This window comes from Diceros bicornis, chromosome 13, assembly GCF_020826845.1.
Source record: "Diceros bicornis minor isolate mBicDic1 chromosome 13, mDicBic1.mat.cur, whole genome shotgun sequence".
Classification (NCBI taxonomy): domain Eukaryota; kingdom Metazoa; phylum Chordata; class Mammalia; order Perissodactyla; family Rhinocerotidae; genus Diceros; species Diceros bicornis.
In genome coordinates this window covers 46,893,961-46,920,311 of record NC_080752.1, presented here as the reverse complement: position 1 = coordinate 46,920,311, position 26,351 = coordinate 46,893,961, and the positions used below count along the sequence as shown (strand labels likewise).

At 46.8% G+C, this 26,351-nt stretch overlaps 2 protein-coding genes across 6 annotated transcripts in view; both read right to left on the bottom strand.

The window, feature by feature from the left end:
* Positions 1-52: 52 nt before the first annotated feature.
* Positions 53-17,613, bottom strand: TMEM39B (transmembrane protein 39B). 5 transcript variants are annotated; one of them, XM_058553523.1, is made up of 9 exons: positions 17,496-17,613; positions 15,614-15,740; positions 14,886-15,105; positions 14,221-14,304; positions 13,743-13,897; positions 6,787-7,123; positions 5,124-5,311; positions 2,000-2,120; positions 53-519 (listed from the first exon to the last, which is right to left on the bottom strand). In XM_058553523.1, exons 1-9 carry the CDS (start codon positions 17,497-17,499, stop codon positions 277-279), a joined length of 1,479 nt encoding a protein of 492 aa, XP_058409506.1. In that variant the 5' UTR covers positions 17,500-17,613; the 3' UTR covers positions 53-276. The 5 variants fall into 5 exon arrangements, with proteins under 5 accessions (XP_058409506.1, XP_058409507.1, XP_058409508.1 ...); XM_058553524.1 differs by lacking the exons at positions 14,886-15,105; positions 17,496-17,613 and having other exon boundaries at positions 15,614-15,664; XM_058553525.1 differs by lacking the exons at positions 13,743-13,897; positions 14,221-14,304; positions 14,886-15,105 and having other exon boundaries at positions 17,496-17,612.
* Positions 17,614-21,053: 3,440 nt separating this feature from the next.
* KHDRBS1 (KH RNA binding domain containing, signal transduction associated 1) overlaps positions 21,054-26,351 on the bottom strand; it is a 42,730-nt gene continuing 37,432 nt past the window's right edge. The window contains exon 10 of the mRNA XM_058553521.1: positions 21,054-26,215. The gene's annotated coding sequence lies outside the window, so the exon portion shown is untranslated. The remainder of the gene's footprint in view (positions 26,216-26,351) is intronic.

The following is a 26,351-nucleotide window of genomic DNA, read 5'->3' as shown; positions in this document are numbered from 1 at the left end:
CACCCAGAATCCCACACATCTGCTTTCTGCCTGACAGGCAAGAAGGGAAAGAAATACAGGACACAGGCTTATTGGGAGTATAAAAATAGGACTTTTGTTTTCCTCATAATCACATCAATTATCAAAGAAAGAAACAGTATGTAACAAAAATACAAAGCTCTGGTGGATTTTTTTGTCTTTTTTTGTTTTTGCCCCTCACCCATCCCTCCCCAACAGCCCCTTCCCAGGGAGCCCCTGGCTGAAGCCTGGATGCTGTCCCTGGGGTTGCCCTGGGGCTCAGGAGAACCGGTGGTCCAGGTCCCTCTGGGGGCTGGCCGAGTACGAGTAGGCCTTGCCCAATACCAGGCGGTCCCGCAGCAGCTTGAAGAAGGCATAGTAGTTGCTGAAGAGGATGAGCGCCAGTGAGATGGTCTGGTGCCACTTTTCAGAGGACATTAAGGAGTACAGCTGGTAGACAATGACGGCACCCTCCAGCAGCAGAAGGATGTTGAGGATCCGCAAGGGTTTGCTGAAAAAGAACTGCCCAGGAAAGAGTAGGCATGGACTGGAAAGTATATTCCAGAAACCTGCTTCTTGGATGGGAGTTCTGGGTGGGCCAGTGAAGAGGACAAGCTCTTGGGACCCCATGCAGACTTGGGTGGGGAAGAAGACTTCATAGTGATAGGCGCAGACTTTGCCACCTCTCTGCCTTTGCTTGTGCTGTTCCTTCTGTCAAGACTACTGCTTCCCATATAAATTGTTTAAGATCCTCTTCAACTTCTACCTCCTCCAGGAAGATTTTCTTGAGAGGTCTTACTCACTCTTTCATACTTTTTCTGGTCTAAAATCAACACCTTTTTACATGTGATCCTCCTGGGTACTGTCAGGCCTGAACAAATTAGAATCTTATGACATAGGCATGGAAAGTTATTATAGACTCTACAGCATGAGTCACCCACTACTTCATGTGTAGCATCCCCAGCTAGGCCAGAAGCTTCCAGGGGACATAGTGATACCTCACTCTTACTTGGTGTTTACAGGGCAAGGCAGAGTATAGGGACTCAAGAAAAATTTTCTGATCAGTTCAAAAGAGTAATCAACGTCTAGGGGATCTTGATTCTGCAGAGGTCAAGGTACCTAAACGTCAAAAGCTGCTTACAGAATGGGAGGAGAAGTGGCAGGAAATGGGAGTCCAAGAGACCAGTGTGCCAGGCTCAGCTCTACACCTGACAGGCTACAGGACCTTGGGCAAGTCCCTTCCCTGTCTGGGCCTCAGGTTTCTCTACTGTGAAGTGAAGAGATCAGCCTAGATCAATGCTTCCTCAACTAGGTTCCTCAGAGCCCGAGGTTCTGAGGAGGTCTTTTAGGGGCTATAGCAGTGGGAAGTGGGAAGTGAAGGGCATTCCAACTCTTTCAAATAGAGCAGTGCCATAAGGTCCTACATATTGGACTTTAATCTATGACTGTGTTGGAAAAAAAGATTTTGATAATAAAATAAATAAATAAAATGGAGATCACTAGCCTAGATGATTTTGCACAGTCTTTTCCACAGAGCTGAGCCCACGAGTCATTACCATCAGTTCCCAAGTTTCCCAGTAAGGCACCCTTGAACAAATTAAATTCTCTAAGCCGATTTCAGTATCCGCAAATGGGGATAGCCCTGGCATTTTTCATACACAAGGTTCTGTGACAACTGAATGGGAGGGTGCATGGGAAGTACTTACCACAGTGCCTGGCACACTAGAAGGAATGACAGTTACTATTTTCACTACCAAGAACCCCTCCTTTTATTGTATCGTCTTCCCCACCCAGTGTTTTCAAACATTTGCTACCAAGTGAGCTGCAGTTATGAAGTGATCATTTATACGGCTGTCCTTGTGCTGCACGTGTGCACTGTCTTCCTTTGGATTTGGGAAATACTGAAAATAGCTTTCTCTTGTATGACATCACCTTCCTGCCCTGCTGATCCTCCTGCCCTCTAGTCAGGCCCTCCCCATCCTTCCCAGGGGAGGAGACTCACGTGGAACCGGAAGTGGGAGACATCAGAGGGGATGGCCACGTTGTAGTGGCCCACTGCTTTGTAGACGTTCTTGCTGTGCTTCACCAGCACGCCCTGTGGCCACATGCATTCTTCAGTCCACCTGGAGGCAGAGCCCAACAGCATCCCTTACGCCCAGCTCACCCACAAAAGGGGATACCAGAAGATTAGGCACGGGGTGACCACCAGGGCTTTACTCCCATTTCTATCACTTAGACATAGTGACTTTTCTTTTTTGGGTCTCAGTTGCCTCTCCTGTAAAATGGGGTAAGAATCATGAGAAATCACTGCACTGGGAGTCAGTAGGTCTAGGGCTGACATTAACGTCTGAGAGACTGTCAAGAAAACCCTTTTCCCTCTCTGGGGTCATTTTCTTCATCTAGTCTCCAATAGTTCTCATCTCTAGCCTCCAATTGGTCCACCACACAGCTGCCTGAGTGGTCTTTGTAAAATACCAAGCTGAGCCTGACTATTCTCTGCTCAAAACCGTCTGAAGGCTTTCCAGTGCTCTTAGGATCAAGTCCCCAAGGATCTGGCATGGCCTCTGAGGCCCTGTGTGGCCTTCCATGGCTCCCACCACACACCTCATGCTCAAGCCATTCAGAACTGTTTCTAGTTCCTCCAACATACCTTAATGCTTCATGTCTCTGCATAAGTCGCTCCCTCCAATTGGACTGCCCTTCCTGATGCCTTATCCTTCTGGTAAGCTCTTTGCCATCTTTGAAAATCCAGGATGCTCCAGAAAGCCTTTCTCAAACTCCCCACAGAGTTCAGCATCCATTAACACCTCCTTAAATCTCCTGCTACTGGTCCACTTTCCCCAGTGTTTTATCACTTATTTATACTCCTGTATCCCTCACTAGTTTAGGAGCCCTTGAGGGAACGGACGGTGTCCAATTCATCTCTGTGTCCTCAGAGCACACCACAAGGCTTGGCACAGAGGAGCCCCAGTGAGCATGTGAATGAGGTGGTAGGACCAGTGAGTTTTCTTCCAGTGTTCTGCAAGATCTCCCAGGAACTCCAAGGGTCCTGGGCCAGAGGACTGAGAATCACTGTCTGCAAGAAGCTCAATCTCATGCTCCTGCCCTATTGATTCATTCATTTAAAAACAGTTATTGTGTTATATGCAACAACACGGGTGAACCTCACAGACAATATGCTGAATGAAACAAGCTGGACCCAAGAGTATCTACTGTATGATTTCACTTATTTAAGTTGTAGAACAGGCAAAACTAATCTATGGTGAAAGAAAGGGGAAAGGTGGTTGTCAGGGGCCGGGGGTCATTGGGAAGGGCCATGAGGAAATTTTCTGAGGGGCTGGAAATATTCTATATCTTGATGTGAGGGTGGGTTACATGGGTGTATATGCCTTTAACAAAATTCAAAGAATTGTACATCTTAAGATTTGTGCATTTTACTGTATGTAAATTCTACCTTAAAAAAAACACTATACACAAAAAATTTGCTGTGGCCCTATTATAAGCCAGGCATACTGCCAGGAGTGAGGAGATGGCTGAGTGCTTGACAGGCAAGGACTCTGACCTCCAAGAGCTTTAGTCCTGGAATGACAGGCAAGTAACTAAGCAAACACAGCAGAAATGTTAGATGCAATGATCATGGTATTATGGGGTTGTGGGAGCATAGAGGAGGGGCACTGAACCCATCCCAGGGGGTCAGGGAAGTGTTCCTGGAGGAAGCAAAGTGCTAAGGGATGAATAGGTATTAATCTGGAAAAGAAAGTTTGAAAGGACATTTCAGGCAAAACATGCATCATGTAGAAGAGCCTGGATACAAGAATTTGAAGACCCAAAGAGGTGTGGTCTGGCGAGAGCAGAGTGTGACTGGGGGCACAGTAAGAGATAAGGCAGAAAAGGTTGGCAGCACGCAGTTCATCAGCTGGGAAGCCATGTGAAGGAGCCTGGATCTTATCTGCGGACGATGGTGAGCCATGGACAGGTGTATCCTCATATTCAGCTATGTTCTATCTTTCTACTCCTCCCTCTTCTCAGAGCCTGAGGCTAAGCCGAGCCCCACTTTGGCCCATTGCGCAATATCCATCCCCATTCCTGGACCACCTGGACAGAGCATGAGAGGGACCCTATTGGTATGGAGGGCCAACACCAGGCGGCTTGGCCTCTGTGGCCTCCCTTTGCATCTCTGGGGGCCTACCTCTACAAATCTGTCCTAGAGGCCTCTTCTCTGCCAGGCCTTGTGCTGGGCCCAAGACTCAGATGTGATTCAGAGGTGGTCCCAGCCTTGAGGAGCTTCCAATCTAATGGCGGAATACAGGCAGGAAAATTAGTAAAACCTGGGTGAAAAGTACATGACGAAAGGCTGTAGAAATGCTAGGCACCATGAAGGATGAGCCAGCCTGAGGGAGGACAGCCCAGCAACTCAGGGCTCCTGAGCAGGGTGACTTCTGCCTCTGCTCTGGGTGCAATGCCACCCTGCAGCTGGGCCTCTTCGCCCTACTCAGCCTAACTAGTTGTGTACACGACCATCACCCCCACCAGACTGTGAACTCCTCAGTTATTTCCTCCCTGTGGCTCTTCTTCCCTGGCCAGGTTCACCATCAGCTAACACAGCACCATATCCTGTTACCAGACTGATGTTTCTAAGGCACAGCTTAGAATGGGTCCCTCCACTGTTCAAAACCCTTCAAAGCTCTCCTCTGCCTACAGGTCAAAGTCCAAGCTCCTTTGTCCAATACATGGCACCATGCCTGGTATGGATTAGGTAAAGTAAATGTCTGCTGAAAGAGGAGATGACCTAATGACTGAATGGATGAGCGAGCAGGTGATAGGAGTGAAGCAATGAATGAATGCAGGAGCAAATCAATCAATGAGTGAACAGATAATAGTCAGTGAATGAGAAAGTCAATGAGTCTATGAATTTACCGCCTGCCCCTCTCCCATCTCCAGTACACTGCAAGTTACCCAAAGATAGGAAACATGTCCATCTGGGGCCCTGCCATACCTCATTCCAGCCAAAAGGCCTAGGATACAAGACATGCTCAATAACTATTTGCTGACTGAATAAATGAGTTGATGAGCGAGGAGGTGACCAGGAGGGCTGGGGTTGGACAGAGAAGGGTAGGGCGACTTACGGGTGCTGCAGCACGTTGGAGCACAGCGCTGGGTCCACCTTCTGCCAGCAGCCCAGGTGGGCAGCGGCCTTGTGCAGCAGGTCGCAGTAGCTGGCAGGCAGCAGGTGCTGCATGAGGATCACTGAGGTGCTGATGGACACCAGCAGGAAGAGCTCACAGGACCAGCGCTTGTCATAGTAATGTGTGTTCTGGGGGCAGCAGGAGGTGGGTAAGGCCTGGGATGCCATAATGGCCTCACTCCCTCCCCCTTCCCTGATTCTATCTGCCTCAGAGATCAGGAAAGCCCTGGAGAGACCTCAGGGTGGCCTGAAACCAAGGATCAAACACCTAACAAAGAAGGCTTAATCATGGGCTTGGACCCGGTGCTAATTACTCAGTTTTCTACAATGAAAAATTACTCCCACTGCCCACCACTCTGAGCCATGGCACAGGCTCTTAAGTCCAAAAGACATGAGTTCAAATCTTGGCTCTGCTGCTTATTAACTATGTGATCCTGGGCAAGTCATTTCACTTGTGTGTGCTCTAGCTTGCTCATCTGTTCAATGAGGATAACAGTAACCACCTCTGAGAGGCGTCAGGAGGATCATAGTACTCATGAAAGCTCTAGCACATTGTAGGTGCTCAACAGACATTAAGTAGTCTCAACCTCCAATCACTCAGTGCATTCCATCCCTGGAGAAATGTTTCAAGCCTACTGTCAGCTGGGGAGGTACCTTCCCAGAAGGCATTACAAGCTAGAGAGAGAGCGCACAGGCTGTTGGAGTCACTCAGATCTGGGTGAATCCTGGCTTTCCTACTTAATGATAAAACAGTATACTGTGACATGCCTGTGCCAAAACAGTCACATTTAAATCCAAAGTCAGGGGCCGGCCCCATGGCATAGCGGTTAAGTGCGCATGCTCCACTACTGGCGGTCCGGGTTCGGATCCCAGGTGCGCACCAACACACCACTTGTCCGGCCATGCTGAGGCGGCGTCCCATATACAGCAACTAGAGGGATGTGCAATTATCACGTACAACTATCTACTGGGGCTTTGGGGAGAAAAAGGGGAAAAAAAAAAAAAGGAAGATTGGCAATAGATGTTAGCTCAGGGCTGGTCTTCCTTAGCAAAAAGAGGAGGATTGGGGGCCGGACCCGTGGCTTAGCGGTTAAGTGCGCGCACTCCGCTGTTGGCAGCCTGGGTTCGGATCCCAGGCATGCACCGACGCACCGCTTCTCCAGCCATGCTGAGGCCGCGTCCCATATGCAGCAACTAGAAGGATGTGCAGCTGACATAAAACTGTCTACTGGGGCTTTGGGGGAAAAAAATAAAATAAATAAAATTAAAAAAAAAAAAAAGAGGATTGGCATGGATGTTAGCTCAGGGCTGATCTTCCTCACGATATAAATAAATAAATAAATACAAAGTCACCGCTTTTTGTTATCAAATGTTATGAACAACAATGCCATGTCCCCCTCATTGGCTAGGTGACCTTGTGTAGGCCACTTCCTTTCAGTGAGCCTTGTTCCCTCCACTCTAAAATGGAGACAGTAGTCACTCTAGCCCTCAAGAGAACAGACAGGAATCTCATCAAAAACAGTAGAATGATTTATGCAAGCAGGAGGGCTCTGTGGGGCAGGCAGCAGGGTAAGGCCCCAGGGACCCTGGGTTGAGCTACGCACCTTCACGAACCAGACAGGCACAAAGGCCACATAATAAGCACTCAGCATGGAGCTGACCAGCACTTCCTTCATGCGCCAGTTGAAGTCCATCTTGAGGAACTCTACCTCGCTGCGGATGAGGCTGGGCGACAGGCAGCAGGCATGGGTGGGCATGGCGTCCGGGCCATACAGCTGCCGCGTGTGCTGTTTCCATGTCTCCCGTAGCGTCAGTAGGTAGTCCCGGCTCCGTGCCAGGCCACTGACTGCCTCCCGGGGACCCATGGAGGCCATGTGGCTGAAAAGGTTTGTCTTGCGGAGGTCACAGTTCAGCTGCAGGAACGGAATGTACATCCCAAACCTGCTGGAGAAGACAGTGGTGAGGGCAGGCCTGCCCATGGGCCAGGATCCCAACCCTCCGCCACTGAGAGAATCTTCTTTCTTTCCTGGGCCTTAGCTCTCCTGGCTGCTCAGAGGGGAGAATTTACCCATCCTTCTATCCATCCATCCTCCCATCCAATGGTCAGTCATTCAACATAGCATTGATGAATGACTATGTTGTGCCGAGCATCGGGGATACAGTCAGAAGCAAGAGACGAGTCCCTGCCCTAGAAGTCCATTGCTGGCTAACAGTAATCATAACAGCCCATGTTCACTGGGCACAACCTATGTTCCAGACACTGTACTAAGTGCTTTACATACATTTTCTTCTTTTGTTGCTCCTAAGAACACGATGTGTTTGGTACTATTATTTTGAGCCCTTTTCAGCCAAGGAAGCTGTGGCTCAGAGAAGTGAAGTGGATTCCCAAAGGTTACACAATTAGTAAGGAAGTAACAGAGCTGGGATTCAAACCCTGAACTGTCTGGTACCAAAGATCAACACAGATACTCAACAAATACCATGAGTAATTAATTGATTAAAAATGTACACGGTACCACAAAAGAGAGGTGTAAGTTGTCATGGATGCATATGCTAGAGGCAGCTCTCTTTAGTCTGCAGAGGAGAGCAGTTCAGGAACAGTATTTATTGGGTGCCTAGTATGTGCCAGGCACTGAAATGGGCCCTTGAACAGTATGAATTCCCTCCCCAGAGCAGCACACTTAGGTCAGGGCTGGAGCTAATTAGTCAAGGGGTATTTTGAGTGTATGGCTGGTATTTGAGGAGAAAACCAGACAGACCCATAGCCCAGAAGAGTAATTACAGGAAGTGGGTGAGTGCCGAGCACAGTGCATGGAACATCATAGGGGCGCTCTTTACAGGCATTCCTTGTTTTAGCTTGTGGCCTCTCAATTTCCCAGGTCCTCAAGACACAGGTTTAGAAGGGTCCCTGGGCTGCCCCCAGCAGTTAGGGCCAACGAGAATACTGCGTTTTCTTATCAACAGTAATTTTCTCTTTTCCTTTTTTCTGAGGTTCTAAGAAGGGATATATGAGTGTTCTTGGGCAGGCAATTAGCCTCTTTGGGTTTCTGCTTTCTGGTCTATAAAATGGGGATGCCACTACTCTCCCTGGGGTAAGGTTAAGTAAGATACCTTAGAGAATTGTGGTCAAGAGGATAACCTTTGGGGTCAAATAGGCCAGGGTTAAAATCCTAGCTCTGCCAACTTACTAGCACTGTGATTTAGGGCAAGTTACTTAACCTCTATGAGCCTCAGTTTCCTTAACTTGCCTTAAGTTACATAGCTTGTATTGCTTCTCTAGGCTCTGTCAGGCATTATGCTATTGTTTTCATAAACACTCTTTTTTAATTCTTATAACAACCCCTAGCATGGTGCCTGGCCCAGAGCAGAAGATCAATACAATTCTGTTTAGAAAGGAAAGAGGCCAGTGACTCTGTGGGACAGAAAAGAAGACTTAAATGAGATTCCCAAAACACTCTTCAGGATACCTTGTGGGAATGAGGGGGTGGGGCACCTCCATGAACATACAAGGGATTCAGACTCAAACTTAAGGGCAAGTACTTAAGAATCTCCCTGGCTTTGCCTCTAAGAAGGACTGCAGATACAATTAAATTATTTGGTTACAGCAAGTGACTGCTCTGACAGGTCACAAGTTAGAAGCAACTTCACTTGCAAGATGGCAGATTCCCTCTCATCCTCTCCACCCAAGACGTGACAGTATAAAAGCATAAAATAAATCCATATCAGCAAAAAGAATGGGTGTGGGAATTATCAGTACACAAGTGATTTTGACAAACTTAGAAAGCAGATGTAAACATGATGACAGATGAGGAAGCAAGCCATCGTCTAGAGCAGCACTGTCCAATAAAAATATAATGGGAGTCACATGTAATTTTAAATTTTCTAGCGGCTACATTAAAAAAAGAGATGAAATTAATTTTAATACTCTATTTTACTTAACCCAATATACGTAAAGTATTATCATTTCAACACATAGTCATTATTTATAAATGAGATGTTTTACTTACTTTCTTTTTTTGTACTAAGTATTCAGAATCTGGTGTATATTTAAAATTTACAGCACATCTCAATTCAAACTAGCCTATTTCAAATGTTCAATACTAACAGGCAGCTAGAAGCTACTAAACTGGATGGTGTAGGTCTAGAATATGCCAAGAGAGGGCTGTGCTGGGGGTAGGAGCTAATCTGCCCAAATTGACCCAAGACAGACTATGGTTTGAAGTAGGTACATTTGATAGAGGGTAGAAATGAGAAGCAGGGCTGAACAAATGGGATTAAACAAAGATCTGTATTTATTTATAAGAGTGAGTCCCTTTATTTTCCTACACACTTCCGCAATCCATCGTGAAGGATTCTTCTCTAAAGAAACTGAATAAACTATCTGAGGAGGACTGAAGTCTCTAATGGGGGCATCCTAGAGTAACAGCCCCACCTTTCCAGCCTATGGGGGCCCACAGCCTGACAACAAACACTGCACTCACTCATCCTAAAGCAAAGCCTGCCAGTTAGTGTGCTCTGCCCATGTACTTAGAATTTCCAGTTAAACCTCCCACTCACATATACAATGGCACAGGGAAAGAAAATGTACTCCAAGCTACTCAGTCCTTCATTCTTAAATATAAACAGACAACCAAAGAAACCAACTACATTTAAAAAAACTAGCAGCACAAAAAATAAAAACTGATCCTAGTGGAAAGACAAAATTGAGGGAACATGAGAGATTTTTAAAACAAGAACAGAATGCTATGAGAAAAGAACAATCAGAAAACAAGAAAGAGCCTTAGAGATGAAAAATATGATTGCTGAAAAAAATTCCAATACAAAATCTGGAAGGTAAAGTTGAGGAAATCTCCCTAAAGGCAAAGTAAAGAGAGAGAGAGAGATGAGAGAAAGACAGAGAGAGAAAGAGAGAGACAGAAACAGAAAGAGAAAGAAAGAGAGGAGGGAAGAAGAGAGAGAAAGGGAGAGAGATGAAAAATATGAGGGAAAATATAAGAGAAACAGATGACCAATCTATGAGGTCTACCATCTGATGAACAGAAGTCCCAGAGAGAATAGAAAAAACGGGAAGGGAAGATATTATCAAAGAAATAATAGAAGAAAATCTCCCTGACCTGAAGAAATACCCAAATCTCCAGGTTAAAAAAGTCCTAGAATACTAATAAGATGAATGACTAAAGTTCCACACCAGACACATCCTTGTGAAATTTCAGATAATCAAAAGATAAACAGAATATTTCTAAAAGCTTTCAGAAAGGAAAAAACAAGACATCTACAAAGTAGTTGGAATCAAACTGGCATTAAACTTCTCATTAGAAACATTGGATGCTAGAGACAATGGAGCAATATCTTCAAAATTCTAAGAGAATAAGAAATTGAACTTAGAAACCTATTTTTAGTTGAACTATCAATCAAGTATGAGGGCAGAATAAAGACATTTTTAGACATGCAAGGACTCAGAATACATATACCTCCCACATACCCATTGTTAAGGAAATTACCTGATAAGGCACTCCAGCAAAATAAGGGAGAAAATCAAGAAAGAGGAAGACATGGGATCCAGGAAACAGTGGATCCGACCCAGGAGGGCAGCGAAGGGAAGTCCCAAGCTGAGAGCTGTACAGCAGACCTAAAGAGCAACCACTCCAGACTGGAGCAGGAGGATGGAGAGCTCTGAGAGGGATGTCTTTGGGGGGAACAATGGACTCCAGGCAACAGGTAGCATGATTGAGAGGCTGGATAAACTTGAGGATATGTTGAAGGCCCATCATTCTTTTGTCAACAAGAAAAAAGAAAGGCAATTAGAAACTCCAAGAAAAATAAAAAGCTGTATAAGAGTTACAATCTAAATACGAAGCAAACTAAAATGTGGCATGATTTTAAGCAATTGATGGAATGTAAGAAAAGAGAAACCCATTTGATCTTGCCACTAGGAACATTCTTTTTTTAAGAGGCCCAAGATTATAACTCAGTAACTATAGAGAAGGAATGTCATCTACGCACACTACTTGGCCCTGTAGTGAACGATATTTTCATACTCATAACAATACCAAGGCTACTTATTCATTTTTAATTTTTAGAATTAGCCTTAGACAAAGAATGGAAGACTTAAATGTGGTTATATAGGAGAATGTTAATGTCAAGCTTGACAATATAAAAGTAAGAGTACAGCTGCCAAGAAGTGAGTGGAAGAAGAGGGGAGGAAAAGTGGATGGATAGGGTTCCTAATATTATCATCTTACATAAAAGGGATTAAGATACTGACTATTGATGATGAAATAAAAAAATACAGGCATACTCATATTATTGAAAAAGATAACCAACAGAAAACTAAAAATACTAACAGTTATTAAATACTGGAAACAGTATGGATGGAAGGGTGAACTAAGTCTTCATCTCTCACTGCACAGAATCAATGTACGTGTGCCTGTATGCATGCATCTGTGTGTGTGTGCATGTGTGGTATGCTTGTATATGCACAGAACATTTATTTTCAGGATATACAAGAAACCAGAAACGTTAGTGGTTACCTCTTAGAAGGGAAACTGGGTAGCTGGGAGATAGGAGTCAAGGGGAGACTTTTTCATTCTATATTCTTTTGTACATTTTGAATTTTATTTATTTATCTTTTTTTATTCTATTTTTTTCCCTTTTTCTCCCCAAAGCCCCAGTAAATAGTTGTATGTCATAGTTGCACATCCTTCTAGTTGCTTTATGTGGGATGCCGCCTCAGCATGGCCGGACAAGAGGTGCGTCGGTGCATGCCCGGGCTTCCGAACCCGGGCCGCCAGTAGCAGAGCGCACGCACTTAACCACTAAGCCACGGGGCCGGCCCCCCTACATTTTGAATTTTAACTACGTAAACCTATTATCCAACTATAAAATCAATAAATAAATTTTTAAAAGGAATAAACAAAGGTACAAAAATACTAGAATTATGGAGGTAACTTAAAAAACACTTAAAACGGGAAACAGTGAAAGACTGCTTTTGAGAAGTGGGACTAAAAATCTGGAGGGCAGGGTTGGAAGCTGTTTTTCATCATAACCTTTTTAGCACTACTGGATTTGATTTTTTATGATATACTTGTTTTATATTAATAAAAATTAATAATAAAAAATAAAGCAAAATATGAACACTGGGTAATGTCTATATCCAAGGAGAATGGACTCACTGGGTAGTAACCGGAGAGTGTCAAATTAAGGTGACTACTGATAGTTCTAACCAGTACAACCCTTGGAGGGCCATTTGTTAATATCTCTCAAAAACGTAAATGGACATACTTTTTGGTGCAGTAATTCCACTTCTGGGAATCTGCTGTACAAAAATATTGGACAAGTGTGCAAAGATGTATGCAAAAGAATGTTCCCTGCCTCATTGTTTCCAATAGGGAAAAGCTAGGAACAACTCAAAAGTCCACCAATAGAGGACAAAACCAATTGCGAAAAATCTATACAATGGAATACTATGACGCCATTAAAAAAAGTGAGGCAGACCCATGTGTATTGCCATGGAAAAATATCTGAGTTATAGCAGTATGTGAAAAATGTAGTAAATTGTACAGCATCATGCATAAATTAATCTCACTTTTGTTTAAAAAAAGTATACGTGTGTGTACTTGCACAGAAAAAATTTGGAAGGATATGCTACAAATAATGGTTTTCTGGGTGGGACTTTCATTTTCTATGTTAAAAGCTTCTATAAAGTTTAGTGTTTTTATATGACACGTGTCACTCTTATAATTAAAAACTAGTTATAACTGAAGCAAGTGTGATGGAGTGCCTCCCATGCCAGTACCCATTCGGTCATGCAAGGTAGAGAGGGAGGACTGCCCAGCTCTGAAGTTTCCCAGGGAACGGAGCTGGCCCAGCCTGAGGAAGTTCATGAACTAGAAAGTCCAGGGGTTGGGAAATGACTGTTAATGCCCAGGCAGCCAGGGTGGACATCTTGCCAAAGCCCTCCCTAATTCTAGGCCAGAAAGGGGCAATCCTGGGCTCCTCCCAGATTATCTTTCCATCCTCAACAATCTGGGTTCTGGCAAGACAGAGGGAGTGAGTGAGCAAAACAGACACAAAGAAAGACATACAAACATGCACGGGCAGATACACACACGCTTCATGCACAGACACTCAGACATAAACATGCCTACACAGAGGTGCTTGCTTGCACACAGACCTGAAGGAGGCACCAAGAGATTACATAAATACTAAGATACACAAAGAGACAGAACCAGAGAGAGAGGAAAGGAAGAGAGAAGATAGACAAATCCCATGCATTCCCCCTCAGCATCGTTCCTTTGGGATATACATTCAGATCTGAGTCCCATTCTGACCTCCCGCTTGGTGGCACCTTGGGTAAATTATGCCGTCTCAGTTTCTGCTCCTGCAAAAGAAAGCTAATCATTCTGATCTCAGGGGGATGCTATCAGACAATGTGAGAGGATATTGTTGCTGCCCTGCCTGTAAGTCTTCCAGGTATGAGGGCCTGGTGACCTAACCACACTCAGGGCAGAGGTCAGGAGCCGGGTGCTAGGCAGTGATGGGTAGAGTGAGGGGTACTCACGGATAGCAGAGGAACAGGAGGTTCAGGAAGGAGTAGGTCCTGAAGAGGTGGATGAGGGAGCGGCACAGACTCCAGCCTGTTGCCGTGAGAACGGTGAAGCGGGTGAGGAACAGCAGGATGGAGCGAAAGAGGGAGACTTTCCCCCTCTGAGAAGCCTGGGTCAGGGCGAGATAGGACGGGATGGGGCCTTTGGATGGAGGCCACGGGGGCTGTGCCCAAATCCCACCCAGCATGGCCTGTGATCCCACCCAGGGAAATGTGGGGCAGCAGCCTGGGTAGAAGTCGGCTAGGCGAATCCTTTTCCTCAACGCCCAGTAAACTCCAAGAGCCAACAGGATGTGAGTAATGTTCTTCAACCAAGTCCAAAGGGAGCCCCAAGGAAATGTCTCAGGGTTGAAGGGCTAGATATGTCTCCTTGGCACCCAGAGGGGGAGAGGGGAGTCCCCAAGTTCCCAGCCAGCCTCTAGGACCCAATCACCTCCTTCACGATGGACCCAATGAAGCGGCGGCCCAGAACAATGGTGGTCACCATCAGCAAGTTGAAGTCGATCAGGTGGAAATTCTGTCAGGGGGCAGAGGCTAGGGGTCATGTGGGCCCCCTGCCCACACACAGGCTTCTCTCATACCCACCTCCCCCTGCCCAGTCCTTTCCAGAGGGGCTATCCCCACTCTCTGACCTTCATAGACCTCTAGCTGAGTCAGGCCAGGAAATTACCTAGAGTAGAACAGGACCAAGAGGAGGGAAGTGGGACAGTCCCTGGAGATAAGAGAATGGTATGTGAACCCTCTTGCTCTGATCACCCATGTCCCTCTCCCTGAACCTCTCTTTCCACATGGACATCTTTCCACTCCTTGAAACACTCATGTATGCCTGTGGCTCATCTCCCCCACAGGACTTAAGACTGTGCTTCTTTTGGCAAAATCTGTGTCAAATTTATCTCTGCTACCCTTACAATGCCTAGTGTGGTACTGAGCACATTAGGGGTGACGGTTCAGGAATCATCAGTTTCCTGTTCCTTCTACACCTCCCATGCCCAGGAGGAGGCCAAGAGTACAAGGTACTTAGTAAGCTATGCTAAACTAAAACCAAATGCCACACACACACACACACACACACACAGCTGGTCCTAGCTGGGCACCTACCAGGGAGGTGTGGGAGGGTGGGTGCGAAGGCGGATACCACCACACTGTCTTGTAGATGTTGATGTAGTGGACGAAGAGGGCTATGAGCTGGCAGAAGAAGAGCTGTAACTCAAACAGAATGCTGGCCTGGACTGGCAACTCGGGGATCTTGCAATGCTGTAGGGGCACGACCGTCTGGGTGGCCAGTGGGGGGCTGGAGAGGCCCGTCCCAGAACTGCTCCTGGGGATGGGGAGGAAACAACATCAGGAGCTGACCTGAGAACACTATCAAGAAGGGCTTCTAGAGCACAGGATTGTGGGATAGGAACAGAAAAGCAGCTCATGGCAAGGATGGAGTCCTCCTAATTCTGCCTGTCAGACAAAGCAGCTGACAGAGCCTTTTCCTATCCCTCATCTTATTCAGGCTTTCCAACATTCCCCAGGAAGGAAACAATTATTAGGTTCATTTTACAGATGAGGAAAAGGAGGCCCAAAGATGGGAGACTTATCCAAGTTACCAGCAAAACAGGAGCAGAACTGTAACTGGAATCCAAGCCTTTGGGCTTATTACTCTATGTCCCACTGCATCTGTCCAAGTGACCACTCTCTGGGTCTCTTCTGCTGCTCACTGCCCTCTAAGCCTCCATCTGGCATCTGGGGTATCATATCCTAGAGCCCAGTCAGGGAGAGCTTTGTCTATACTGCCCATGAGCCCAAAGTAAGGGGCAAGAGACAGAAAGGTGGTTTACCTGGTACGGGAACGGACACTGGTGACCGATGCGCTGGAAGTGTGGCCCCCACCAGAGCCCCCTGAGGATCCTGGCTCACAGAGTGGATTTCGACAGTAGGATGTCCTGTTGGGACCTCTTCGTCCTCCTGTGGGGCTCAACATAAGGTAGATCCTCAAGCCAGAGGGCATACATCAAGGACAACAGCAAGGATACTAGCTACCAGTTACCTACTATCTCATTTTATCATTTAATCCTCACAGAGATCTATGATCTGGTCCCTGCCTACCTCTTCAACCTCATCTACCATTCTCTGCCTCACTCCCATGCTTTAGCCATAGTGGCCTTTCTCTCCTTAAGCAAGCCAAGCTTATTGCTACCTCTTGCACTTGTTGTTATCTCTGTCTGGAGAGCCCTTCCCTGACTGCCATTTTTGAAGTATCTGCCTGCATCACTATCTTATTTCTTTTTTTTTTTTCTATCTTATTTCTTTTTTTACCCCACAACAATTCACCCTTGGAATTTATCTTACTCGTTTGTTAACATATCTATTGTCTCTCTTTCCCACTAGAATGGAAGGTCAGTGAAATCAATACCCTTATCTGTCTTTTTCACTGTTATATCCCTTCCCCCTCCCCCCCCTTCCCTGCTGCAGTGTGCAGCACAAAGTAAGTGCCCAATAAGCATATGTTGATGAGTGAATGAACTCAGCAATGTAGGTTTTTCACAGATTAGGAAACTGAGTTTACATTGTGTCACAGGCAGTTTTGGGGTCTGGGTCCTGTGCTCTCAAATCTGGCGTGCATTGCCCATTCGAATACTACAAGTCTCTATAGGCTTACAATTCTGGGCACCCTTGGGACAGCTTTTTCCTCTAAGGCCCTGAGGTCCAGCTCAACGGCATACAGGTGTCTCATGGGCAGGACCCAGGGCCTGAGTACAGGGTCAAGGATGTGGGCTCTGGGAGAATGGCTGTGGTCGTGGACCTAAAACTTGGGCCTACAACTTATCACCCTAGTCTTAGCAGTCTAGCTCAAGCACCCAGGCATCCCCCTGCACAAAGGTCCTGCACAAAGCTTCTAAGTACCATCCTAATCCTAGTCAAAGTTATAGCTTTGTTCATACCTCCTCATGGCCACACAGCAGCCTAGACACACACAACACCCCTTGTCCTAGCTCCTCAGCTTGGAAGCTTTTCCCAGACGTCTCCAAAAAGTACTGGTCCAGGAGCTCTGTCCTCAACCAGCTCCCAGCCCAGAAGCTCTGTTCATACACTACTATAACCGGCTTAAAAAGCACCCTCCTCCACCCACACACAGACACACGCTCAGTCCAAAAGCTCTGCCCACACCTACTCTCCTCTCTTTAGAAGGTCCGCACCCACATAAAGCCTCTCAGCCTATAAGCCCCGCCTACAGACAACTGTCAGCCCAGAAAACCTGCCCACAAGCCAATAAGCTCTGCCCAAAAGCCCCGCTCCAGAATAGGCTTCCTTAACCTGGAAGGTCTCCTTCCCTCCCCATCGACCCCAGTATAAAGCCCCTACAGCCCAGAAAGTTTGCCTCCGCATAAGTGCCTACAGCCCAGGAGGTCCGCCCTTAGCACGAAGGCCCCGCCCACCGATAAGCCCCGCCCCCACTTCTAGCCCTCACCAAGGCCCAAGGCCCAAGCCCCCAGAAGCCCTCTTTATTTTGGAAGCCCCGCCCACCACTCCAATGTCCCGCCCCCACAACAGAGGCCCCACCCCGCAAAACGACAGGAGGGGGCGGGGTCCCTCTGCGCCCCTCATCCCCTCCCCCTCCCCTCGCCGGATTCTGTCCGCGTGGGGGAGCAATTAGCAGCCTGCCCATCCTATACCCCGCGCCCCCCTGTTCCCGGGCCGAGGCGAACCCGCTCTACTCACCCATCTCCTCCCCCCGGCGCTCTCCGCTTCGCCGCCGCAGCTCCTGCGGGCAATATGTCGGAGGCGACGGCGGCCGGGAGAGGACTAACCGCCACAGCCCAGTCCCCGGGTATCAGCTGCGCGCTCCCGCCTCGCCGCCAAATTTGCATACAAGGCGGGCTAGAAGCTGGGGGCGCGTTTCTTAAAGGGGCCGCCCGGAGAAAGGCGGCTCCGCACGCTCTTTGTCTGGGGGTCCCCTATGCCCTTCCTGCAGCTGCTGCTGAAGAAACCCAAGAGGCAAGGAAACCCACCTCCTGCCCTTCCCGTGCATGCCTTCTCCCAGCATCTCTTCAGGCTGGAGGGAGGGGACCGGAACGGCCTCTCGTCTCGGTTCCGAAATGGACTATATCCGTGAGTGGCCCACAGGCGTCCACATTCAACGCGTCCCAAATTGGGCTTTCATCTCTCTTCAGTCTTATTGCTCTTTAGTCCATCCCAGTCAAAACCTGAGAGTCAGTTCCTCCTTTCCCTCGGCCCCCACATCCAATCTTTAATCTAGCCTTGCTGACCCTAAATCCTAATAATTTCTCACATCTGACCTTACCTACTCTCCTGCCACCACCTTAATTCAAATCCTGACTCTGTCAGTTCAGAGCCTCGAACTCTTGTTTCTTGCTCTTTAAAATGAGGCTGGTAATATTCACCTTATAGGTCTTGGTGAGGATTAAATGAGATAATGCATGTAAAACAGAGTCTGTTTTAATAAATGTTAGCCATCATTATTATGATGAGTGGCAAGCACTTAACACAGAAGCAGCACTCAATAAATGAGTTACTACTACTAATTGTTATGATTTCTTCCCTTACAAGACTTAATCACTTGTCTTAATCACCTGGTAGCCCCATCGCTTAGCACTGTGTTTGGCACATAATATACATCAATATTCAATTAATTAAATGAATTAGTAGATATTTACTTAATAGATATTCGCAGAGCTTACAGTTAAGTGGGAGGAGATAGACATAAACGAAGTTTATGTAGTATGTCAGAAAGGAATGATTGCTGTGGAGGAAAACAGGAAAGGGGTGGGAGGTTGCAATTTTAAACAGGGCAGTCAGAGTAGGCTTCACTGAGAAGGTGACGTTTGGGCAAACATTTGAAGGAAATGAGTGAATCAGTCAATACAGATATCTGGAGAAAGGGGGGCATTTCAGGCAGAGGGAAAAGTCAGTGGAAAGGCCCTCAGGCACGAGCATCTCCGGTGTGTTTAAGAAACAGCAAGGAGGCCAGGGCAGCTTGAATGGAATAGACACGAAAGCAGGGCATGAGAAGGGATGGACCATATAGGGCTGTGTGGCTTTAACTCTGAAGGAGATGGGGAGCTATTGGAGAGTCTGAACTTTCACTTTTAAAGAATCCCTCTGGCTGCTCTGTGAAAATAGACTGCAGGGGCACAAGGGTGGAAGCAGGGAGACCAGACAGGAGGCTATGGCAATGATCTTAGCTAGAGATGGTGGTGGTTTGTACCAAACTGGGTGAGGTGATGAGACACGGTTGAATTCTGGATTTGAAGGTAAAGTCAACAGGATTTGTTGGCAGATTGGATAGGTGTGTGGAAGAAAGAGAAGATCAAGGATTACTCCAAAGTTTTTAACCTAGGCAAATGGAAATATGGAGCTTAATTCAACACATATACATCTACTAAATTATAGATTTTACATGAGGTCAGGCCTTCCCTTCTGAGGGGAAAGAGGCCCAGGCAGGGAGAATGACCAGGTCACAAGGCAGGCCACAAAGCAGAGTAGAAACGAGGACTGAGATTTCTTTTTCCAGCCAAAGAAATTCTGGTAGAAGAGCTGGTTCTGGGCTCTTTAGAGTACTCAATTTGAAATATATCTTGTTAATTTCTGAATCCCCAAGGCCTATCACTACCTGGCACATGATAGGCATTCAATAAGTATTAGTTCAGTTGAATTGAGGTAGTGGCAAACTGGCTTTTGAAAGAAAGGCCGGTTGGGAAGGGAAGCTAAGTGGTTTCAGGCATATTCCATAGAAGACTGAGGCCAGGCCATTCCTGGGAACTCATTTTAACTCAGGTCAACAAATATTTTTGAGTATCTATTATATTCTGGGCACTGGGGAAACGGAGGTGCCACTCGTTATTGGAGGAGACAGAGAGGAGAATCAATAAATTATGGCACGGTGTGATAACGACAGCAGTGTGTACCAAGTTCAGAGATGGATGGAAAGTGACTAACTCTGACAGGGGAGGTAGTCAAGAGAAGGCTTCATGAGAGATGACTTCAGAGCTAGTGTCTGAGAGATGCATAAGAGTTTGCCAGTTATACTCCTATGGGATGAAGCAGTAGCTTGAGTCTGGTAATTGCCTTACTGGGGGTGGTGGCAGGAGAATGTCTTGCTGTGTATCTATTATGTGGAACGTGCTGGGCCTTGTACATGGCAAATACTCAGGAAATGTTTGCTGAATTGATTTGAAGGCATTCATACAACCCAGTATAATGCGTAAGTCCATTCAAATGGACTGTTATGCATGTGACCCATTACTTGTGGCTCCTGCCCATCTTGTACAGGTTGACTATTGATTTTGTCTGCCCAGCATCCATTCCTCCTTCTGGTAAGAACACTCTGATTTTCCCTTGGGGAACTACCCTTCCCCCGACTCTCTCAGTCCATGTGGTTTGGTGGGGCTGCCTTACTCTGGAGTTCCAGTGTGGGCTGACCACCCTGGCCTGGCGAAGCAAAGCATTCCCTCTCTGCCACTCCAGGCTACAGTGACTGGTTGGGGGTGAGGGGGTGTTAGTGACCCAAGTCAGGCCAAATGAGATGCAATCCTAGGATCTTTGCTAGAACGATTAGGAAATAAAATTTTCCCCCTCTTGGATGGCTAAGCAAATAGGATATAAATGTGGAGCTCTTGGTGGCTTTCTCGCAACCTTTTGGGAAGAACTTAGCTGACGATGAAGGAAACACAGAAAAGTCAAGAAATCAGGAGACACTTGCTCAAGGGCATCATTTGAACCCCTGGACCCCAGCCTTACCTAAAGCCTTTCTGGACTTCTCTGTTACAAAAAGTCAGTTTGTTTGGTCTCTGACAACTGCAAATGAAATAATCCAGAGTATTATACACTTCTATCTCAGTATCTGCCAGAAACATCTAGTGTCTTAGTCCTTTCACATCTGCCTCCTACAGGCTCCCTGAGGAAAATAATCATAAAATGGCAGGACGTTGGTTAGGTTCTTGTCCTCCAGATCTGTGGCCACACATCTCAGCCGTTTTGTGACCTTGAAGCCCTCACTTCCCTCCTCTGCATCTTAATTTCCTGATTAACCTACTATCTTGGCTTTTCCAAGAGTCTGAGTTTTTGAGGAAATGCCACTGGCTCTAGGCCAGTCCTGTGTCACTGGGTGTCAGGACTTGGGATCTCTTCCTTGGTCATGTTATTCTGGGGCCAAGGCTGGCAAGTCTGTCCTCTAGATCAGTAGTTTTCAACCTGGATTATGCAGACCTCTAGTGGTACGCAGTGGGGGTGCTGAAACCACAGGATAAAACACAATACTGCTTTCTGGAGTGTCAGTTTTATTCATGGAAAAGTAAGGCAATATTTTCAATATTAAAGTGTAGTTATTCAGAGCACCTTCCCTGAGCCAGATTTAGATGGAACCAAATCCTGGCTCCACCACTTACTAGCTGCATGACCTTAGGAAGTTACTTAACCTCTCCGTGCCTAGGTTTCCTCAGTGTAAGGTGAGGGTAGTATTAGTACCTATCTTATGAGATTATGGTGAAGATTAAGTTAGTCTGCGTAAAGTACTTAGAACAGTGCCTAGTGCACAGTAAGTGCTATTTATTAGCTATTATTAAGACATGGATATATTATGAAGTACAAAGAAAACTAATGTGAATGTAAGATGAAGGACTTTGAAGACATGTCACCTGCAGTTCTGTCCCAGCTTCCAAGGGATTTGCTCTCACTTTCTTCTGCCAGCAAAAATACTCACATCTGATTTTTACTACAAGAGCCTACAAGAGAATACAGGTGTCTTCATGCTCTTCTTATTTCCTGGGCCATTCTCTCCCCATTCAACCTTCCACATCTCAGATCCCCACCCATCTGTTCTCATCCAGACATTTGTCTTCTCATGTCTTATAATATTTATTACAAAGATAATATATGCAAGCTTTAGAAAATACCGTATTGCCACTTTAGTTTTTCAAAAATGAATAGGAATTTGGTAGGTAATGTACTGGGGAGGGGGGAAGCAATGAAGATAGATGGAACAGCATGAGCAAAGGTCCAGAGGTAAGCTGTATTCCAGAAGAGCAAGTCCATTTTGGCTTTAGAGTAATTGAGGCTGGAAAAGATAAGGCTGGAAAAATAGATTAAGTTCATATCACTTGAGGATTTTGAATGCTACACACAGTGAAGAGTCTGGATTTGATTTCACCTCTCTAAACCTGTATCATCTGTAAAATTAGGATAATTCCTACGTCACTGAATTGTTATAAGGTTTAATGACAGAGAGAAGCAAACATATGGGAGATATCCTATATAAGAAATGCAATGACTGTCATTAGGAGTTGGGGACAAGGATTCTTCTCCTTGGTATAGCCATCCCACCTCTTAGGGTGGCCTGCAATTCATTCTTACTTTTGAGATCCTATTTTCCTGCAACGCATATCAACCATCAGAGGGAGCTCGCTACAAAGGAATCAGAACTCCCAGCTCAACAGGAAAATTGCAGTGGGAATGGCTGAGCAGGGGATGTGGAATTCTGGGCCAAATCCAGAGCTTCTCAACAGTAGCAGTGGGACATGATCCAGTTGCCCCCCGTGTGGTCCTCTTTTCTTTCTTAGACACATCACAAGGAGAGAGGGAGGCATGCTGCCACAACCTAGAGCCTAGCAGCTAGCCAGATGTAAGAGCTCTAGGATTGGGGGTAGAAGATGAGGGCCGGATCTAGTTCTGGGGCCTGAGTTTTTGTATCTCAAGCAAAAAAAGGCTTTTATCAATTCTGCTCACAAGCCTCTAGGCCCAACTCCTTAGAACACCGTGTGTCAGGCCAGATAGTCTAGCTAGACCTGGGAACCTTAGAAAAGGAGCTGGGGTTGCAGTGTGAAGAAGGGGGAAGGAGGAGAGGCAGTGCCATGTCTGAGGGATGTCTTATTTATTTTTGTGAGGAAGATTGGCCCTGAGCTAACATCTATTGCCAATCTTCCTCTTTTCACTTGAGGGTGATTAGCCCTGAGCTAACATCCATGCCAATCTTCCTCTATTTTGTATGTGGCATGCCGCCACAGCATGGCTTGATGAGCGATGTGTAGGTCCGTGCCTGGGATCTGAACTTGGGAACCCCGGGCTGCCACCAACGCAGAGCTCACGCACTTAACCACTACGCCACCGGGCCGGCCCCCTGATGATCAGTGTTTAGAGCAGCATCCACATTACCCTGGACTCCAGCCTCTAGGTCTATCAGAAAGAGCTGTGGGTGGGCCGGCCCCGTGGCTTAGCGGTTAAGTGTGCGCACTCCACTGCTGGCGGCCCGGGTTCGATCTGGGGTGCGCACCGACGCACCGCTTCTCCGGCCACGCTGAGGCCGTGTCCCACATACAGCAACTAGAAGGATGTGCAGCTATGACCTACAACTATCCGCTGGGGCTTTGGGGGAAAAAATAAATAAATAAAATTATAAAAAAAAAAAAGAGAAAGAGCTATGGGGCCTAGCTTCTCCAGTCATGACTTACTAATCTAGCGTTTCACAGGATTTTTACAAAACCTCCTTTATCTTCTTTGTCTTCTCCACTTACCTGCACTGAGTTAATCAGGGACTTTTCTGTTACAGATGTTAAAATGAAGACATTTAGCAATTTACCCAAGTAGCACTCAAGGGCAGAGCAGGGCCTGGAAGCAGTAGGAGCGGCCCAGGAAAGGGAAGGAGGCAGACAGAGCAACAGCCTTCAGAACTGCTGCAGCAAGCGCTGGCTCTTGGCCAGGCTTCATACCCGCCCCTTCAGGGCCAGCTCTGCTGGTAGGCCCCAGGCTGCCAGCCCTGCCTCCACACCCCCACCCCACTCCCCTGAGAGTCCATTACCCTGGCAACATCCAGAGAAAGGCCCAGCTAAAATATTTACGGCTCAAAACAGTCCAGAGGCTTCGGATGGGGGAAGGAATGAAGCCTGATGTCATCCCTTCTCTGCTTGCAGGGAAGGTGACTGACATGCAGGGCAGCTGGGCGGGTGGGCCAAACCTACTAGGTCAGGGCTCTCACAGGAAGATCCCTAGGGCTGCAAGTGGTAATGGGAGGAGGGAGAAGGCTGTATGTGACAGACATGACAGGTGACAGGACTGGATTAAAAAAACAAGCCAGAAAAAAGGAGGAAGGAAACTTAAGTGTTGACCACTATTATGTATGGACCCTGTGGTAGGTATTTCACACACATTGTGAAATCCCTATCCATTCAGTGGATAGGGATTATTATCCTACTTTTACAGAGTAAACAGGCTCAGAAAAATACACAGCAAGTGATGAGCTAGGATTTGAATCCAGATCTCTTTGGCTTTAGCCCTGTGAGCCTTCCTGTAAAATTCCTTGGCTCCCAAGTAGATATCCTGCATCTGGGGGTGGAGGGTCTGGCTGCCTAGGAGCCTAGCCCTGGCTTCTCAGATAGTGACCCAGGCTCTGCGCCTCCATTTATCTATGACCAGGATTCCATCTGATTCCCTAACTCCCCGCCCCAAACTCCTCCCCTGCCTGCTGAACTGAAGCAGGTCCTCAAATGCTAGATAAAGGAACTCTAGCCACAAGATGAGGCCTAGGAGACCAAGAAGCCAGGGAAAATGCAGCCTCAGTGGTCAACCCTGGACTGAGAGTCGCAATGCAAACTTAGGTTGACAAACATCTCAGTTTGCCTGGGATTCTCCTGGTTTTAGCACTGAAAGTCCAACATCCCAGGAACCCTCAGTCCTGGGTAAACCTGGATGGTTTGTCACCCTAAACAGCTCTCTCACACAAACACAATGCTTTTCTGTTTCAAAGTACTGGTAGCTGTAAGAGGTACAAACTGGTCAAAAGCAAGGTCTCTGAAGTCTGACAGAACCTTTTTTTAACCTTAGGCAAGTTACTTATCCTCCTTAAGCCTCCGTTTCCTCATCTGTAAAATGAGTATAATGGATTGGAGAATTAAGTGCAACAGTGCATATAAGTGCTTGAGATAGCGCCTGGTACATTATTAAGCTTTCAATAAATAATTTGCTATTATTTATAATAATCAATAGTGAAGACAGAAATGGGCTCAGAGATTAAATAACTTGCCCAAAGTAAATCAACCGATTTCAACATCCCTTTCCTGCTAAGAAGGAATCCAAGTTCATTAGAATGCCCCAGGCACAGTTAAAGTGCAGACAGGCTCTTTCCCCAAACTCAGCCCATTCTCTTGCTCCCTTGTTAGGATACTACACTTGATCTTAGCCAAAAGGCCAGAAGCGATGCTCCCTTGTTGGGATAAATAACGAGGAGACATTAAAGGAAGAATGTAGGGGCCGCCCCGAGGCGTAGCAGTTAAGTGTGCGCGTGCTCTGCTGCTGGTGGCCCGGGGTTCGGATCCCGGGCGCGCACCGACGCACCGCTTGTCAGGCCATGCTGTGGCGGCGTCCCACATAAAGTGGAGGAAGATCCGCATGGATGTTAGCTCAGGGCCAGTCTTCCTCAGCAAAAAGAGGAGGATTGGCATGGATGTTAGCTCAGGGCTGATCTTCCTCACACACAAAAAAAGTAAAAATAAAATAAAGGAAGAATGCAATATTAGAGGTCCCTAACCTCTCAGGAAGCTCAGTGTAAAATCAGCCTAGGGCATAGGCCATAGGAAACCAGAAGTCTATCAAAGGCTGACTTTCCCATTCTTCAAGAGAAATGGGAAAATGGATAAATAGCTAGCCCAATACAGCTGGAAGGAAAGTGGGAGCTAGACAGGGGGCCTTTGGCTCTCTCCCAAAGCTGACAGAAGCTACCAGAGTTGGACCATTCATAACTTGACCAAATCTTTATTGAGCTCCTCAGTGTCAGATATTTGTTGGGGAAGGGATTATAGTACAGAGGTGAAGAAGGAAAAGCCCTACCCTTCAAGAGCTTTTTGGACAAGGTTAGTAATCAACAGTGGAGAGAAAAACAGGCTCAGAGGTTAAATAACTTGCCCAAAGTAAATGAACCTTCTCACTTGGCTCTCCTTGGCCTGTTACAGAGGTGGTGACCTGCCTCTCTCTGGGAGCCCTCTGGAAGTGTCCAACGGCTCCCAGGCTGGCACCCACAACACAGGTGTGGCAAGGCGGGAAACAGGAGGTGGTGGTAGGGGTATTCCAGCTAGTTCTAGTGGAAGCTAAGGGGAAGCAGGCAAACTGGGAAAGACACAGTAGGACTGCCAGTTTATTCAGATCTAGGAGGCCATGCTGGGGATACTGTCAGTCCCCCTTCAACTCTTTGAAGTCCTGAGCAGGTTTAACTGTTAGCCTCACAGTCCCCTGCAGTCCTGAGGACTCCATTCTGGGCCTAGAGACTCTCTCAGGGGATCCTGGCTGGCTTTCTGTGGGTAAATCAAACAGATCAAGAGGTGGGGTGGGAAAAGACTGTGGATCTCCGCTCCTGGGTTTCTCTGTGCTCAGCAAATGCCCTCAGGCCAGCCTTGACACAGCAGGCAGCTCTCCTGGTTTCCAGAGTCCTCTGATCGCTGCAAAGACACAGGTAGAAAATTAAGAAATGAAGCTGGCATATCACGGGCGCTTCCCAGCCTCCCATTTGGCCAGGCTGCCTCCCTTATATCTCCCCAGCCCACAGCAGAACTCCAATTGTTTCATTCAGTACAA

Bases quoted from the DNA above. Each gene is read 5' to 3' on its own strand.
- TMEM39B (XM_058553523.1), bottom strand. The intron at 5,312-6,786 runs GTGCGTAGCTCA...TGCTGCCCCCAG, and splicing joins TGCCTGTCTGGTTCGTGAAG to AACACACATTACTATGACAA. The intron at 2,121-5,123 runs GTAAGTCGCCCT...CTCTGCCTCCAG, and splicing joins TCCAACGTGCTGCAGCACCC to GTGGACTGAAGAATGCATGT.